Source organism: Poecilia reticulata, linkage group LG17 (assembly GCF_000633615.1).
Source record: "Poecilia reticulata strain Guanapo linkage group LG17, Guppy_female_1.0+MT, whole genome shotgun sequence".
NCBI classification, from domain to species: domain Eukaryota; kingdom Metazoa; phylum Chordata; class Actinopteri; order Cyprinodontiformes; family Poeciliidae; genus Poecilia; species Poecilia reticulata.
This window is the reverse complement of record NC_024347.1, coordinates 27,795,108-27,811,008: the sequence shown is the minus strand read 5'-3', so window position 1 is coordinate 27,811,008 and position 15,901 is coordinate 27,795,108. Positions and strand designations below refer to the sequence as shown.

The 15,901-nt window shown below is 37.0% G+C and overlaps 1 protein-coding gene across 1 annotated transcript in view; it reads right to left on the bottom strand.

Annotated features, from left to right (window-relative positions):
* LOC103479951 (cyclin-Y-like) overlaps positions 1 to 12,086 on the bottom strand; it is a 17,658-nt gene extending 5,572 nt beyond the window's left edge. Inside the window, exons 1-4 of the mRNA XM_017309902.1 lie at positions 11,574 to 12,086; positions 1,410 to 1,484; positions 515 to 532; positions 212 to 246 (exon numbers count right to left, since the gene is read on the bottom strand). Coding sequence (XP_017165391.1) covers positions 212 to 246; positions 515 to 532; positions 1,410 to 1,484; positions 11,574 to 11,727 — 282 coding nt within the window. The 5' untranslated portion in view covers positions 11,728 to 12,086. The remainder of the gene's footprint in view (positions 1 to 211; positions 247 to 514; positions 533 to 1,409; positions 1,485 to 11,573) is intronic.
* Between the last annotated feature and the right edge of the window lie 3,815 nt (positions 12,087 to 15,901).

Here is a 15,901-nt window from a genome sequence, read left to right as displayed (position 1 = left end):
ACACACACACACACACACACACACACACACACACACACACACACACACACACAGAGAGAGAGAGAGACTGGATTACAGCAGGCGTTGTTTAGTCTGGCCCACATGAAGCCTGACAGATTCTGTGAATGCAGTGATGTGCAACATCATATTTAACAGGAAGAATTGCATTAAAATGATCAACAACTTAATTATGTTTTTACTCTGCACTCACATTATTGATGACGAGGCTCTTTCGTTTTTCTCGCACTGTAAAAATAAAAAATGGACAAAAATGAAAAACAGAAAGATGATTTATGATTATAACTGTAAGTTGCAGTAAGCGACATGCAAAAGCTGAAAATTATCAACCTGCACAACATGCTGTTAGAACAGGAAGCCAAACCAAAAAAGGGAATCAACGCTGTTAACTACAAATCACAAAAATGTTGCTCAAAGTGTTAGAAGCTGCAAATGAACACCAGCAGCGCACCGAGAGGGTCTGGCCACTAGAGGGAGATGAAACCACAGCACTCACCATTCCTGTAAATCACATCTGAAAAACAGAAAAACCAACAAACTTAAACTTCCTGCACCTCAGACAACAACTCTTGAGAGGATGTTACAAACAGATTTATAATCAATATGTTATTTTATTTAAGCAGCAGTAGAAATAACAACTACTTTCTGTTTTAAATAAAAGCAACCGCATCATGTTAATAATTCTTATGTAAACATAATACCACTGAAATCATATTTTTACTCAAGATCATCTCCCTGTGAAAAGCTTACACTGGTACAATGATATTTCTGCAATATAAAAAAAAATCTGTTTCAAAAATGTCTTGAATTTCTCTGTAAGTAGAGATCTGTTGAACGTCCACAAAAAACATTTTTACACATTGAGGTTGTCAGAAATAAACTGTTATTTTCTCTGTTTTTACTGTTCATTAACTTCCACAACCAGAGAAAAATCATGTGATTGTTTAAATTTATAATAAATAAATTAATATCTTCAGGAAAATTGTAAAAAATGTCATAATTATGAAAATCAATTAAACATACATGTACAAACATTTTTTATTGTGTATAATTGAATGCATACTTTTTGAATATTCAGATATTTAATTAAGAGAAAGTTTTTATAGCATGTTTTTATTTAAAAGTGCCCTATAGTGAAAGAAATCATATCACTTATTTCTAAACATGTTTTGAAAGAAAAAACTGAAAACAGCTTGGAAAACTACATGGGCTGAATAATTTCCTTAAAGCACATTTACAAATAGCCATTAAAGGATCAGTACCAGTTGTTTACAACTCTTGAAGATCCACAATATTTTGATGAGTGTCACAGATTCTACCAGACAATTTCCACATTGAGTTTCCTGAAACTTCACCCAGAAAAATATTGTTAAGGAAAACAGGCTGCTCACCGTCATTATGAGATTTGCTCAAGAATATAGTGCTGGCCCGAGGATGGTCTGATGGGTTGTACTCCATGTTCAACTCTGCAATCACATAAAAGAAACACTGAGAAATAATCAATCTGAGATAAGTTAAGGACAATCATAAACATGCATAAATATCTAAAGCTCTTCAAAATCAGATATGGCATATCATAAAACTTAGAAATGTATTTCCGTCTCCATTGTGGAGAAGCAAATTTATCCCACTTTTGGTGACACTGCCACCATCTTTTGAACCATTTCTTATGTTTAAAGTTGGAGATGCTTTGATTATAATCATCTGTTTCCCTGTGTCTATCTTATGTTTTGTGTCTTTGTGCACAAAAACATTCAGGCTTGATTTATTCCCAAATAGAATCTATCTGGATTTCATCACAGCCTGAAGCCGAGAGCCACAGATGTGTTTTATGTGAGAATCTATTAATACAGATGGAAAACTGTTTACCAAAACTACAACACAGCTTCTGTTCAATAATACTAACTTTTATACATCTGCTACACCAGTAACCTACAGATGGAGAATGTCTGAATATTGATCTCATGTTTAATCTCATAAATACAGATTGTCTTCTTTTATAATTCACTGGTTTAAGTGGAGGTTTAATTCCTGTTCTTGTTCTTTAACTGTTGCTGTTATTTACAGGGATCATGTTTGTTACGTTACGATGGAAAAGAGCTGCAGTTTGACCTTTTCCAGCTGAGCTGGTGAAAAACTCTCTCCCACACACACACACACACTCATACACACACACTGTTTTCTATCTCTGTGGAAAGATTTCTGACAGTCCCATGAATGTGTCAAAAATGTGATGCTGCCTGTTCCACTCAGCCAAGCACTGCAACAAAAACACTGTAACTGGACGCTCAAACTGTTGCTTTACAGTGAAAAGACAAAATATTATACAAGACAAAGATGACCTGGGTAAATACAGATTTAATTTCTTAAGGGACAAAGCCATGCAGAACAGTCATGCAAACACTCTCGTTTTTTGGAGTTGTGCTGACTTTGTTGTAATTTTGGTCTCTGCTGCTGTAAAGATTCATCAGTTTTATGTTTTCTCTATTTGTGGATAACGGATCTCACTGAGGTTTACTGGAATCCCAAACATTGATACATGTTTATTTCTTTAATCCGCTCTATGTTAATAAATATCACTGATTTTCCCTTTTGAGTTTTCTATAGCATGCTTCATGTTTTCATATCGGTTCTGTTTAAGTAAGGATTTATGAAATTAAACTCAACTTTCAAAAAAAAAAAAAGGTTGCTAATCATAGTTAATTTCTGATTTGAAAAGGGTTTTGTGGTTGTTTTTTTATTAGCCCAGGTTGGTTTGAATAGCTTGTTTCTCTTGACAAATGAAATCATCATCATTTCAAACTGCTATTTTTGTTTCCTCGGGTTATTTTGTGGCTCTGTAGCAGCTTCAGCCTGACAGTCCAGAAAACATTTCAGAATCCATCAGGGAGCTCCCAGAGTTTACAGCATCTCATGTCACTGCTGATACGCGATACTCATCACCTGAAGTAAACTCTGACGAAGAACAGCGCTTCACTGTGGCGAACTGAAACCCGTCACCAGGAGAGCCTGCCTCTCTGCCTTCCTGCTGCTGAATAATGAACGAACAACAAGTCCTCCCTGCTCTGCAGAGATCAGCTCCAGTTCCATGCAGTGTTTCCAACGTTCCTTTAAAACCGTCTTATAAAATCAAAAAGTGACATTGTAATGTTCTTGATGAGCGTTATAATCTGCAGCACATTCTCAAATGCTGCTATCAGTTACCATAAGCTTCTACAAAAACAGATTAATCCCATTTATTTCTCAGGTTTTTTCTTACTTTGGTCCTGAAAAAGACAAATAGCCTTCAGGGTTTAAAAGATTGTCTTATCTAAGTCAAGGAACAAAGGAGGAAAATCCTTTGTTCTCTTCAAGGTGCTTGAGAGAACAAAGACCTGAGAGCCCAGAGAAAAAATCTAATTTACCAAAACGAGATTAAAGGTGAAGCCTTAACTCTTCTGCTCCGTGTTTCCAGTTTTCTCCATCGATTAAAAACCTGATTATTGGTTGAATATTTTGTTCTTGCTTCTTCCTTCAACCTTTTCACAGAATTTGTGCTTCCTAGTGAAATGTGCTTTGTGCAGTTAATATGTTTCTAAACTATTATGCTTTTATGAATTACAAAGCAACTTCAGTAACGTTTTTATGACTGTATTTTAATTTACGGTGACTATATTCAACATAATACAACCTCAATGCACTGCATTAATAGGATTTCATTCATGGCAGTTTTAATGCATTTTTTTCATAAATTATATATTTACATCTTATAAATTCTTCTTAAAAACAAAAAAAGCAAGGCAAGCCTATTTTTTTGTCTATAATGACCATTATAAGAAACATTTCAAATACACTTTTTTGTTGTTCTATTCTTTGAAAATATCAGATTTTTTCCTGAAATCTTTAGATAAGCTTACAGGTGATAAATAAAAATACATATTTATTACAATTTGAATAGTGATTTTTTTATTATTATTGTATGAAGTTATTTACAGAACGCCTGTGAGATCTGCAGAGGCCGTTGCTGTGAATGTGATCTCTGCGTTATTGTTGGAATCCGCGGCAGCGTGAACAATGTTTCGCCCCCATGCAGTCAGGGAACGTGCTTCCTGCTCAGTCATGCATGCTGATCTTTAATGGTTTCATTTCGCAGGAGAAACTGGACCAATTTGAATGGTACTAATCCTAAATGTACAGTAACTAATACAGCTGGGGTCTTTATTCAGTTGCAACCATTCCGACATAAAAAAGTCTCAGAAATTCAAAGGATGGACTGTAGTTGTATCTTTACATGTAAAAAAAAACAGTTTCATATTTGGACCTTTGGTACCAGAATCCTCTCATAATGACACAACTTGTTCCTTTTTCTTGAAATAAATCTAGAACAAAACAAACAAAAAAGCAAAACACAGAGCTTGAACTATTAGCTTAACTGTTGGAAATCTTTTTATGACAAAATCATCGGCAATGATTGGCTTATGGTTCAATCAGACAATGTTAAATACACATGACCTCCACATGACCCCAAACGCCTGGAGGGGAGAGGAGAGCTGCCTGTGAAGGCACTGATAACATGCAACCTGCACACGAAAATGTTTCCTTTAATGTAGTCTAATATAACACCAAACAAACATTATAGACCTTTTTAAAAAGATACATATGGGTGAATTGATTCTACGACAAGAACTGATACAAACGTCTAAGGTTGAACTAATAGTTTTAAAATTATTTTCCCTCATCTTATTAAAACCAAATTAAATGTTAAGATTCTATCTCAGTCTGTGATGATGAATGAACTCATTTACTTTAAATTAATTAACTATACTGATCTGAAATAAGATTTAGTTTAATGCTTGTTAGAAGCCGTCAGATCAGATGCTTCAGGATTAAAGTGCTCTTTATTTTAACAACATGCTGTTACACATAAAAACTATTCTTTGTTCATCAATATCACATTCTGTTTCATGTTTCCCCTTATAGAGGGGAAAAAGTGTTCAAGATTTAAAAACAAAATCCGAATAAATAAAGGGTTTAATGCCTCTCACTCAAATATTTAGCAAAAAGAAATGAAAATTATAAGAATGCATGTCAACTGATAAAGTTTATATCTGAGCTCTTAGATTAGTCCTGATTAAATATTAAATAAATCTCAGTTAAACAAATTAATTTTGTATTTTCTATTAATCATATAAACATGAAAATAAGATCTGACACTTCATACCATACACTGACATAATATGTCATTGTAAAAAGAAAAAATATTAATTCTCTTGATATCAAATTAACATTGCTCTTTAAGTCAAAGAATAATGTTAATATATAAACATATATTTAAAAACAGAGGTTTTCTGACAAAGGAATAAATTTCACATTACAGGCATAAAACTTGAGACGTTTTCTGAGTTTTTTGTCATGTAGGTTTTGCAGCCTGGCACACATTTTACTCAGAAGTGAAGGAAAAAATGTCTGGATTGTAAAGGTTGCTGACCTAGTCCAATATCTGGCACATCCAAAACCTCCAGCTAATAACTGAGCAACATTCCCGACACAGAGGCTGACTGGAGGAACTGTGCAGAACAAAGCGCTTCCTGCCTTCATACTGTACCTAAATAAGACAGCATCAGCTGATGGCTCAGAAAAACACAGTCAGCTTTGTGGAAAATAAGGCAGCTCATATGACCACTTTGTCTCTTGTTCTCGCTGTCCCCATCCGTCTTCCTCCTCCAGAGTTGGCGTCTGTTTGTAATGTTAGTTTATCAGATTTTACTTTAGATCTTCCAGCCTGTTCGGCTCCGTCGGGCTCAGTGAGGCTCAGACTTCAATGTTTCAGCAAATGTCAGTTACTCTCAGAGATGATAAGCAGCAAAATATGGCAGTTTGGGAAATATTCACGTTGGGTTTTATTGTTGTAAACTTCACAACATTTTTTTTCACCACTGGTTTATTCAATTAAAGTAGCGATTAATTTTGTTTTCTTCTGGAATCAAGAAGAAAAAGCTTTCAGAAGCACAGTCACGAGGACAAATGATCACTTATTTTAAACAGTTCTCATTTTCACATGACATAATAATCTGCAAGATGAATCTGCCTTAAAGAAGCTACAGTATAGTTACAGATATCAAGAGTAATAAGTTGCTGCACCCTGCCGAAAACACACTACAGGAAAGACACACATTACTCTAATAAAAGTAAAGGTTTAAAAGCTAGTATTGGCAAATTGTGACCAGCATGCCTGTTACACAATAAACTAGGGACATGCTGCCTGGCAACAATCCTGATTAATTAATCAGCTCATGTTAAGCTGGTGTTGCTCAAAACAACGAGAATGGCAAAAACATATAATATTTTACTCCAGAAGTATAAGAGTTAGATGAGTAGAATAAAAAATAGAGAATATAAACTGCAGTAGGAACTGGAGCGAATAGGAGAGTAGCAGGAGAAAGTAGCAGTGTGGGAGTAATTAGAAGACCTGAATTCAGTCATTTAAAAGGGTAATTATCTCCAAGTAGTGCATGTATCCTTGTTTCTTTCACAAATACAAACCCATAAACTGTGCTTCAAAAGAGTAATGTCAGTAATAAACCTGTACTGCAAAAGGTGGTAAAGCGAATACCATCGTTCTCGATGTTTCTCCAAAGCAGCGGACAGCAGTTCAGCCTTAGAGGAGCTTTAAAATGTCGGGTCAGTGACACACTGCTGCAGCAATCACATGTCCTTCAAATTCACAGCATGCTACAGGGTCAGCTTCACGCACAACAATAATAACTCTGTTGTTCAGATAACATGGGTGTTTTTTACTGAAACATTATTTTAAAGGTAAACACCAACACTAAACAAAAAAAATGCCCACAAAACGCCAACAAGTCATGATGCTGCTTTTGGCTTTATCAGCGTTTTCTCAGATAATGTGTTTTGTTGTTTTCAGTTACTAAAATTTAAAATCTCTGGGTTTTTCAGGGAAAGCAAAGGAATAAATATTCTGCAAATGTATCCCAGAAGGATTCCCATGACTCCCTGAACTCCATAATCCTCATGTGGCTGATTATCCGCCTTACAAATGGCAGCTTGTCCAAACGGGACAGGATCTCACCGAACTCAACGGCTTCTGAAAACAAAAGAACGCAGCCAAATTTCCAACTCTTACAGTTTTAGAAAAACTATATAAAGCAGAAAAATGAACATGGTTTTTAGTGGCAGTGATGGGCGGGACAATGTGGGATGAAACTGCAAACATCGTCTATTACCCTCAATCAGGGTTTAGCTATACTAAAAAAACTCATGTATCAACAAAATGAACAAAAGTTTATTTATTTTCCAAACCAGACCCAGTTTTCCTTCAAGTTATGAATTAAATGTATAGAAATAAATTTAAAAAACAGTTTCTTTTAACTGATCTGTAATTCTAAAGGGCTACATGCATCCACAGGTCATTTTTGTCTTGTTTTTGTTTCATCTACACAGTTTCATGTATTTTTCAGTTATGATTCAGAAATATGTTGAGCTTTGTTTTTTTGGTAGAACATTTCTGCTCTGTAAAGTAAAAGTAAAGTCAAAGTATGAGTATGAGCAAATTGTAAAAGTTTATGAATAGAAAGGAATCTGAACATGACATTTTTGTTTGGAACAGTTAAAAGAAAACACTTCTTTCCTCTGAAAACAGGGGTTGCACAACTTGGGTTTGAAAGATGAATCCAAATGAAGCACAAAAAACCTCTAGAACAATGTTTGATAAATGAGAAGCTCTTCCTACTAACCATTCAGCACGGTAGAGGAAGCGTTATGCTTTGGAAAATCAGCACTGAGTTGCTGGGACTGAGAAAAATACAAATAAGTTGTTTTATACTTCAAAACTTAAGTAGTACTGATTTGTTGAATAACTCTTGCCAACTGAAAGCACAATTTTCTTCATTGATTTGCAGATGCTGTAGTTTTAACGTCCATTTAAGTGGCAATAAGAATAATTGTGAAAAGCCGGTCCAATGCTGTGAAGTAATTATGCTGTCCTGTCATATTCTTTTTTCATTTGGGTCAGTGTCGTCCTCCGTTTATTGTTATCGAGGTAATGTTGATTTTAGGCCATATTGCCACGCCCCAGAATCAGTCCTTCACTCAAAATGATTAAAATGTGATTGTAAGAGACCTGTGCAGTCCTAGATTACTCCACAGTGCAGAAAGAAAATAATAAAGTTAGACAGAAAGCAAATACTGAGATTTATTTCTGCTAAAGATTGATCTACACGCTAATAAAATCATGAGGTTTTATTACTTCTTCTAATTATAGTGGATAATAGCTTATAGTTTGCCAAAATGTTTTAAATGGTTGCAGAACAACCTGGTAAATTATTCATACAACACCAGAGCTAATTGTGGGGTATTATAAAGCAGTGACACTAAAATGCTACCAACTTCTTATTAATGCTGAAAAAGGAACATGTGACGCCTTGAAAGCCAACTTGTAAGGCTTTTAAATTCAGGCGTGAATTCTTGGCGCTGGTTTCTCCCCGGAGGCCTCGTCTATCTGCTCCAACTGGATCCCAGCTGCTTCCCAGGGGCTCCGCTCTTTATGTGGAGCTGCACATTCTAATGAAGCGCTGTAATCTCTGTCGCATACTGTCAGTGAATTCACAACAGAGCGAGCACATTAGATACGCTCCGGTTTCAGTCACCGCTTCACTGAGACAGACAGCGTCTCAGCATGGCTCATCTTTATCCCTCCCGGAGGAGTCGGCTGACCCCTGCAATCATTACTATGCATACACATATTTATCAAATATATGTTTAATACCGGGCTGCACAGTGGCGCAGTTGGTAGAGCTGTTGCCTTGCAGCAAGAAGGTTCTGGGTTCGATTCCCGGCCCCGGTCTTTCCGCATGGAGTTTGCATGTTCTCCCTGTGCATGTGTGGATTCTCTCCGGGTACTCCGGTTTCCGCCTTTCCAAATTGCCCCTAGGTGTGAGTGTGTGTGTGCATGGTTGTGTGTCTCTGTGTTGCCCTGTGACAGACTGGCGACCTGTCCAGGGTGACCCCGCCTCTCACCCGAAACGTTAGCTGGAGATGGGCATCAGCAACCCTCCCGACCGTACTGAGGGATAAGAGTGTAAGAAAATGGATGGATGGATGGATGTTTAATACCCAGAAACGATTTCCATCCTACAATGCAATGGTGGAAAACAAAGCACTCAGGTTAACAGCTGCTACAAACAGCATGCAGAATGTATGAGGTACGTATGCTGTATGCAAGCATACAGGACTGATCAATACAGGCTGATATTACTGAATAGACAGATATTGATGAACTACATTACATAGGGGCTGATTGTTTTCATTGAAATTAGCAGTTCTGTTTGTTCTAGTGATAAAAACACCTTGGAAAAGTTCAAACCTTAAACGTTTCAACATTTTTGACGGAACACCTACAAGCGTCAATGTATTTTATTTGATTTTAAACAAAAAACTAACTCAAAGCCGCACATAACTGTGAAGTGGAGGTAAAATGGTACATTGAAATATTTTAATGATTTTAGACCTTTGAGTTAATACTTTGTTGAACCATCTAATGCTGCAATTCAATCTATTAGGGACATTTAGATGTAAGTTTTGAACATCTAAAAACGGATATTTTTCCCACTTTTCTTCCTGAAATCCCTCAAGCAGGTTGGATGGAGAGTAATCAGTCTTGCCACACACTGGCAATTGTATTTAGGTTTAGACTTTAACTAGGCCATTCTAACACATACATGTGCTTTCATTTAAACCACTGAAGCTCCGTCTATATGATTGGAGTCAGTTTCCTGCTGAGAGCTTCAACTATTTCAACAACTTTTCTTTCAAGTAAAATCAGTTCTAAAATACACACACAAAATAAATATGGCTGTAAATGCATATGGAAAAATAAATAATCAAATGTATTGTAGTCCATTTTGATCAAATTTTCTATTTAAAATAAATGATCCATTATATTTTCCGATATTCTCTGGGTGTACAGACACTGGTCGTCTGCTGATCAGAATGGCTGTAATGTGATCCGAAGCTTCTCCACTCCAGTAAACAACAGAGAACAACGACTGCCACCGGAGAAAGAAACAAACGTGTGCTCAATGTAAAGCAGAAGACGTGGCTCATTCAGTCAATCCTTTAAGGCAGGGGTGTCAAACTCCAGTCCTGAAGGGCCGCTGTCCTGCAGTTTTTAGATGTGCCACAGGTACAAAACACCTGAATCAAATGGCTTAATTACCTCCTCCGTTCTCCAGAGCCTTGCTAATGACCTAATTATTCTATTCAGGTGTGGTGCAGCAGAGGCACTTCTAAAAGTTGCAGGACACCGGCCCTCGAGGACTGGAGTTTGACACCCCTGCTTTAAGGGGTAAGAAGACCTAATTGGAGGCCGTTGTACAATAAATGCTCCAGATATTTCATGTTTTTCTGGCATATTTATTCTGATCTTCCTGACCAACCACATCTTCTCGGATGGGAATCAGCTCAGGTCACACCCTGGACAGTGTTCATGGACTCATAGCACAATTTAAAGTATTCAACTGGCCAAACTCTCATTTTAAGGATAACAAAACCTAAAGAGGTTTATCAAAATACTGGCAATTTACAAATTGAATGAAAAGTTGTACAGATTGCATCCTATTTTGTGCATTTAATACATTCAAACTGCTTACCAAATAAATATTTGTCGAGCTGAATTAACTTTCACTATCTGACAACATTTCCACCAGATTTCGGTTCCAGTGACAAGGATGCGAAAACTCAGTGAGAGTAATGGAGACATTTTCCAAACGTCCTGCAGCCCTCATCAGAAGCATTTAATGCTGAAAATAAAGACAAATACTGTTTGGGTAATAATAAGAGTAGAATAGCTGACCAAGCATTGATTGCAAGAACCAAAACATTATATTTTCTTTTGGGTCGTGAAAGCAACGAGTAGATTTCTATTAGAAGCAGGAGGCCTCGTACAGTTTCCATGTATATGAAATCACTGACTGCAAATAAGGCAATCCATTCAGCAGAGCGTTTCCAATCCTGAATGGCTCAATTGTAACGCATATTAGCATGTATCAGTGGAGGCTTGGAGTTGGAGGTGAAGGGGGGTTGCACAGTTGCTGCTTCTTTCATGCACAAACTGAAAACAAAGGCCAACACAAAGAATGCCCTGATCTGATCCGTATGTTTCTGCAACATCTCTATATTCCATGTGACAAACCTGCACTCATGGCGGCCATGTCCGTCTTTACTATAGGGTGAGGAGTGAGATGATATTTTTCTCCCTCTGGGGTTATTAAACAGATAAGATTCATTTATTATTTCATATTATTTTGAAGACAATAGTGTGTGTTTTGCCTTTCAAACAACTTATACTGATAGAAAAATAATGAACGTGTTACTTTAGTGTCTAATGTTGAAATTATTTGGGAACTGTTTTCATTTCATTTTCTGTACCCTATAATAAGTATTCCACAACAAGCAATTAGAAACACAATAAATAGTAAATGGAAATATTCTGAAATAGTAGCATGATTATTCTGCATATATGAAATGCATGAAATCTAAATGTATGGCTACAAATTTACCGTCGATGTTTTCCCTGTCGCTGATGTGCTGTAGGTTGCACGCCGTCTCCTCCCTGCTCAGATCCGACTCCTGGGGGTATGGCTCCAGCCTGGAGTGGGCATTTCTCCGCAGCTTGGGGCTGCCAGACACGCAGCAGGAGGTCGTGCTCCCCATTTCTCCTCCTGGTGTATAAAAACAAATAATCCTTTCCGCGCTGAAACAGGAGCTGAAGCGGCCCCGAGGAGCCCGTCATCAACACAGATCAACTGTGCGCTCGGGGCGCATCCTCAGCAGATCCTGTCAACCTTCAGCGTCCACGGAGAAGCTGTCACACGGTGCGGATGTGTCACTTCCACCCTTACAGTGATGGAGGCCAAATAACAAATCCACAGTCACACGCATCGTGAGGAAGGACTCATCTTGTGACGCTGCAGGCGCACAGTGATGCGGGAATCCTGGAATCGTGCGACACAATCCAGTCTGCGCTGCGCAGTCAGGAAAGGCTGATGGTTGTTACTGCGCTCATTCGCATGGTTTACGGTAAGCACGGTAATGAACTGCTTTCAAAAATAAAAGCATGTTTCCGGTATACATAAAATGCGGCGTTCCTGATTGACAAAGCCTTACTGCACCCAGCAGCAAAAAAATACTAAAACGATTGGTGATTTGCTTTCAAATGTGACCTGCGTTACAAAGCTCGTTTTAGGATAATGCCCGATTAGGACTTAAATTAATTGTAAAAAAAAAAAAAAAAAAAAAAAAGGTGTTTAACTTTTATTCAGTGGGCCACTGTGGTCTGCTTTTGGAGCAGCTTTTGCCTCAGACTGTTAGCAGAGTAAGTTTGATTATAGAAGCAACTATATTATACTTCTTTTTCATATTTTCACTCATCCTGCTGAACAAAATTTGTTTTAATACTCATGTATGATTAATAAGTAGAAGGAGAGTTGATGTGATGCTGCCCTCTATTGGTCTCACTTCATGACTATTAAAGGAAGACATTTAGAGAACAAGAAAGTGTGTATTTCCTGAGAAAATCCAAGTGTGAATGCTGAATGCTTTTGTTGAAATGCCAAAACGTTTGAAGTCAACTGCTGAAGACTTGCAGAAATGTAAGAAATACGCAGAAGTACCAGAACAAATTATGATCCTGCAAAGTGCCAAAATGGGATTGTTATAACAGAAAAACTGTTGAAGAGGAGTAAACGCTTTTGGACAGTGCAAAAATTATACCTAAACAGTGTTAAAAATTGGTGGAGAACAGAGCTTACAAACCTAAACCATAGGTTCACTGTAGTTTATAAGGCAAAATTATATAAAAGACTAAAGTATGGTTAAATAAATAATGGTTGCATCTAGGCTACCAGTAGCATGTCTAGTTACAGTAATATATTCTATGCAATGTAAAAAAAATCAAATAAAAAAAATAATCTAAAACCTAAAATTTGAAAATCACAGAAACATTCCCCTAATCCTTATGAATGAAATCTATACCTTCTATGGTTCCTGAGATATTGACATGTGTTTGGAGGCATCATTCAGCATGGTGACTACAGAAACCATGCCACATGGAGTCAGGTCAGATCGTTCATAAGACAGTGGCTCTCACACACACAATAGCTGACTGTATAGCTCAATGGGCATGTTACCAGTTGTTCACGTGGGAGACCAGGGTTTGAATCCAGACTGAGGCAAAAATGACAGATACAGTGACATATGTCTGTGTGTATATATAAATATTATTTTTCAGCTTATATAGAGGTTGGGAGAGTCAAGCAGCTAGTGGATCTCCCACACATCAGATGACAGTATAGGTCAATGGATATGTCACCAGTAGTTCATCTGGGAGACCAGGGTTCAAATCCAGGCTGAGGGAGGCAGAGAGAGAGAGGATTTAGAGTACAGACCATGACACCACAGAACCCTTGTTGACCTTTAAACACCTGTGACATGCAAAGTCTGGTTTCGAACCAGAAACCTTTTGCCTGTGAAGCAAACGTGATACTCAAATACTTATACCATAGATCCTCTCAGAGAGCACAGGAACTTGGTGAACAAACTGTCAAACTTATACTTGTGCCTAATTTCACATTACAGTCCATAAACTAAGCCTGGGATCAAAAAATTGTATTGAAGATGTCAGGAGCAGAGACAAATGGTTCTACAGAGACTTGGCTAAATGGCTAACAAATAAAATCAATACTTACAAATAAAAAATGGTTCAAAAATAAAATTAACACATTCAAATAAAAATTTCTCTGAAATACAATCAACACGTGAAAATTAAAACTGATTCAAAAATAATATCAACACTTCAAAATAAATAATTGTTCAAAAATACAATCAACACTTCAAAATGCAAAATCTCTGGAAAATAAAATATTATGCATGTTGTTTTGAAAAACATTAGAATAAGCACTTTTATCAAATCTTCATTGTGGTAAGATCATGTAAATATGATCATGACACCCTTTTTAGGTCCAGTTGCTTCTTCACAATGTGCCAGGAGTTGTTCAGTGCGTTCAGGAGTTGTTCAGTGCGTTCAGGAGTTGTTCAGTGCGTTCAGATTGTGAAGAGACAAGTTCAGCTTTGAAAACGGGATCTTGACCCCCTACAGGGATTTTATTTCTACCACAACCCCATCAAAATCAAAATCGACATCCAGGTGATCCCAAGGCCCATCAATGGCGGTTGTATGAAGAGGCAGAAATACATCTGGGTCATGCAAAAATTTGTCAACACTTGAAGAATCAGAAGCTTCAAAAAGCTGCTCCATGTTTTCCCTTGCAATTGTATCCATTGCAGAGTAATCTACTCTCTATGGCAAAAAAAGATTTAAAAGTAGCTGCTGCTGCGACAGAGAAAGTCGATTTAATGGTACTTAGAACATCTCAACCATTTAAGCACTTTATTTCCAAAGCAAGCTGGTCTTGGTGACAAACCGGAGCGTTCTCTGCAGGCAAGTTACTTCTCAGATCTTTTGAACGGTTGATGGTCTGCTAATGGTGTTACTCTCTCTCTCCACAAGGGGAAGCCATTATTAGGCATTAATAGAGTCTGCAGGTATAAACCTTGTGTCGATGTATTTCTTGTTTCTCATTATATTTGCTACTTCTTGTGAACATGATGGCCTTATGGCATGAATGATTTTTATTTTTCTTACATTCTGAGCTTCTTAAAGTTCTTTCATTTATATTTTAAACTTGAATTAGATACTCATCCATCCATTTTCTGTTCATGCTTGTCCCTAATCACCTCGGGAAGATTTCCACATACCATAAGAGTGTTTTAGAATAAAACTTTTACCCTCCATGTATTCACACTTGGTAGAGCTTTACACAATTTCTGAACCATATTATCGACATCTGCTTAAATTAAATTAACAAATATTTTTTTAAAACGAAATAGCATTTTATTCAAGATATTTATTTTTATTAATCTTATTAGTTTTACACCACACACTGCTAAAGAAAGCTCTTTGTAAGCTTTCTTTATCTCTCCTAAACACTTTTTCCACCCTTTTTGCACTTTATTGTTTGAGAGAAAAACTGTCATTTGATTTTTTTTGGTGACAATATTTCTAATATATTTTTAAATATTTGTAGCCTTTTCAAGCCATTGTGTTCTACCTCACAAAAAACGTTAATTTAGTACCATGTGACCCGGACTACTAGGCTTTAAAGTCCCACCCATTTCTTGGCAGAAGGAGCCAGCCAGTTGATTGGTGCACCTGCAGAGTCCAAGGCGGTTTTTCAGGGACTGTTCAGCACTTCAAGTGGGTACGTAAAAGCAAAAATAAAGAGTTTTATTAAAGCTTTATTAGGAAAGCTTGTTTAGGAACAAATGCTGCCCTCTGTTATTTTTATTAAATTAGAATTTTATCTAAAAAGCTATCATTTCCAGTTCAAATAATATCCTATTTGAAAAATTAATAACACAAATTATGTCAATCCTCAAATATCCATGATAAAGCAGCTATGTATTAAAAAATATAGAAAAAGGATGAAATCTCTGCAACATGTGATGATTTGCTGTTGCTCTGTTACTCCACAAGAGGGAGCCATTTCCAGAGCAGCTGAAACGTCAGATCTGGTTCTCCCAAACCTCAGAGGATCATATTTGATCCCGGGTAGCCACGCCTGTTTGGTCCTGTATTAGACCTGGACATATCACCTTATTTGATTCACTGTGGAAAACGAATCAGATTAGGTGTGTCCAAACAGGTTGATATGTGTTGTTTTCTTTTTCCCATTAGGATCTTATGTGAAAAATGAGTCATACAAACGATGCAAATACATGACATGTTTTTTAATGCTCGTCTAACCCTTCTGCATTCTTAGAATCACAT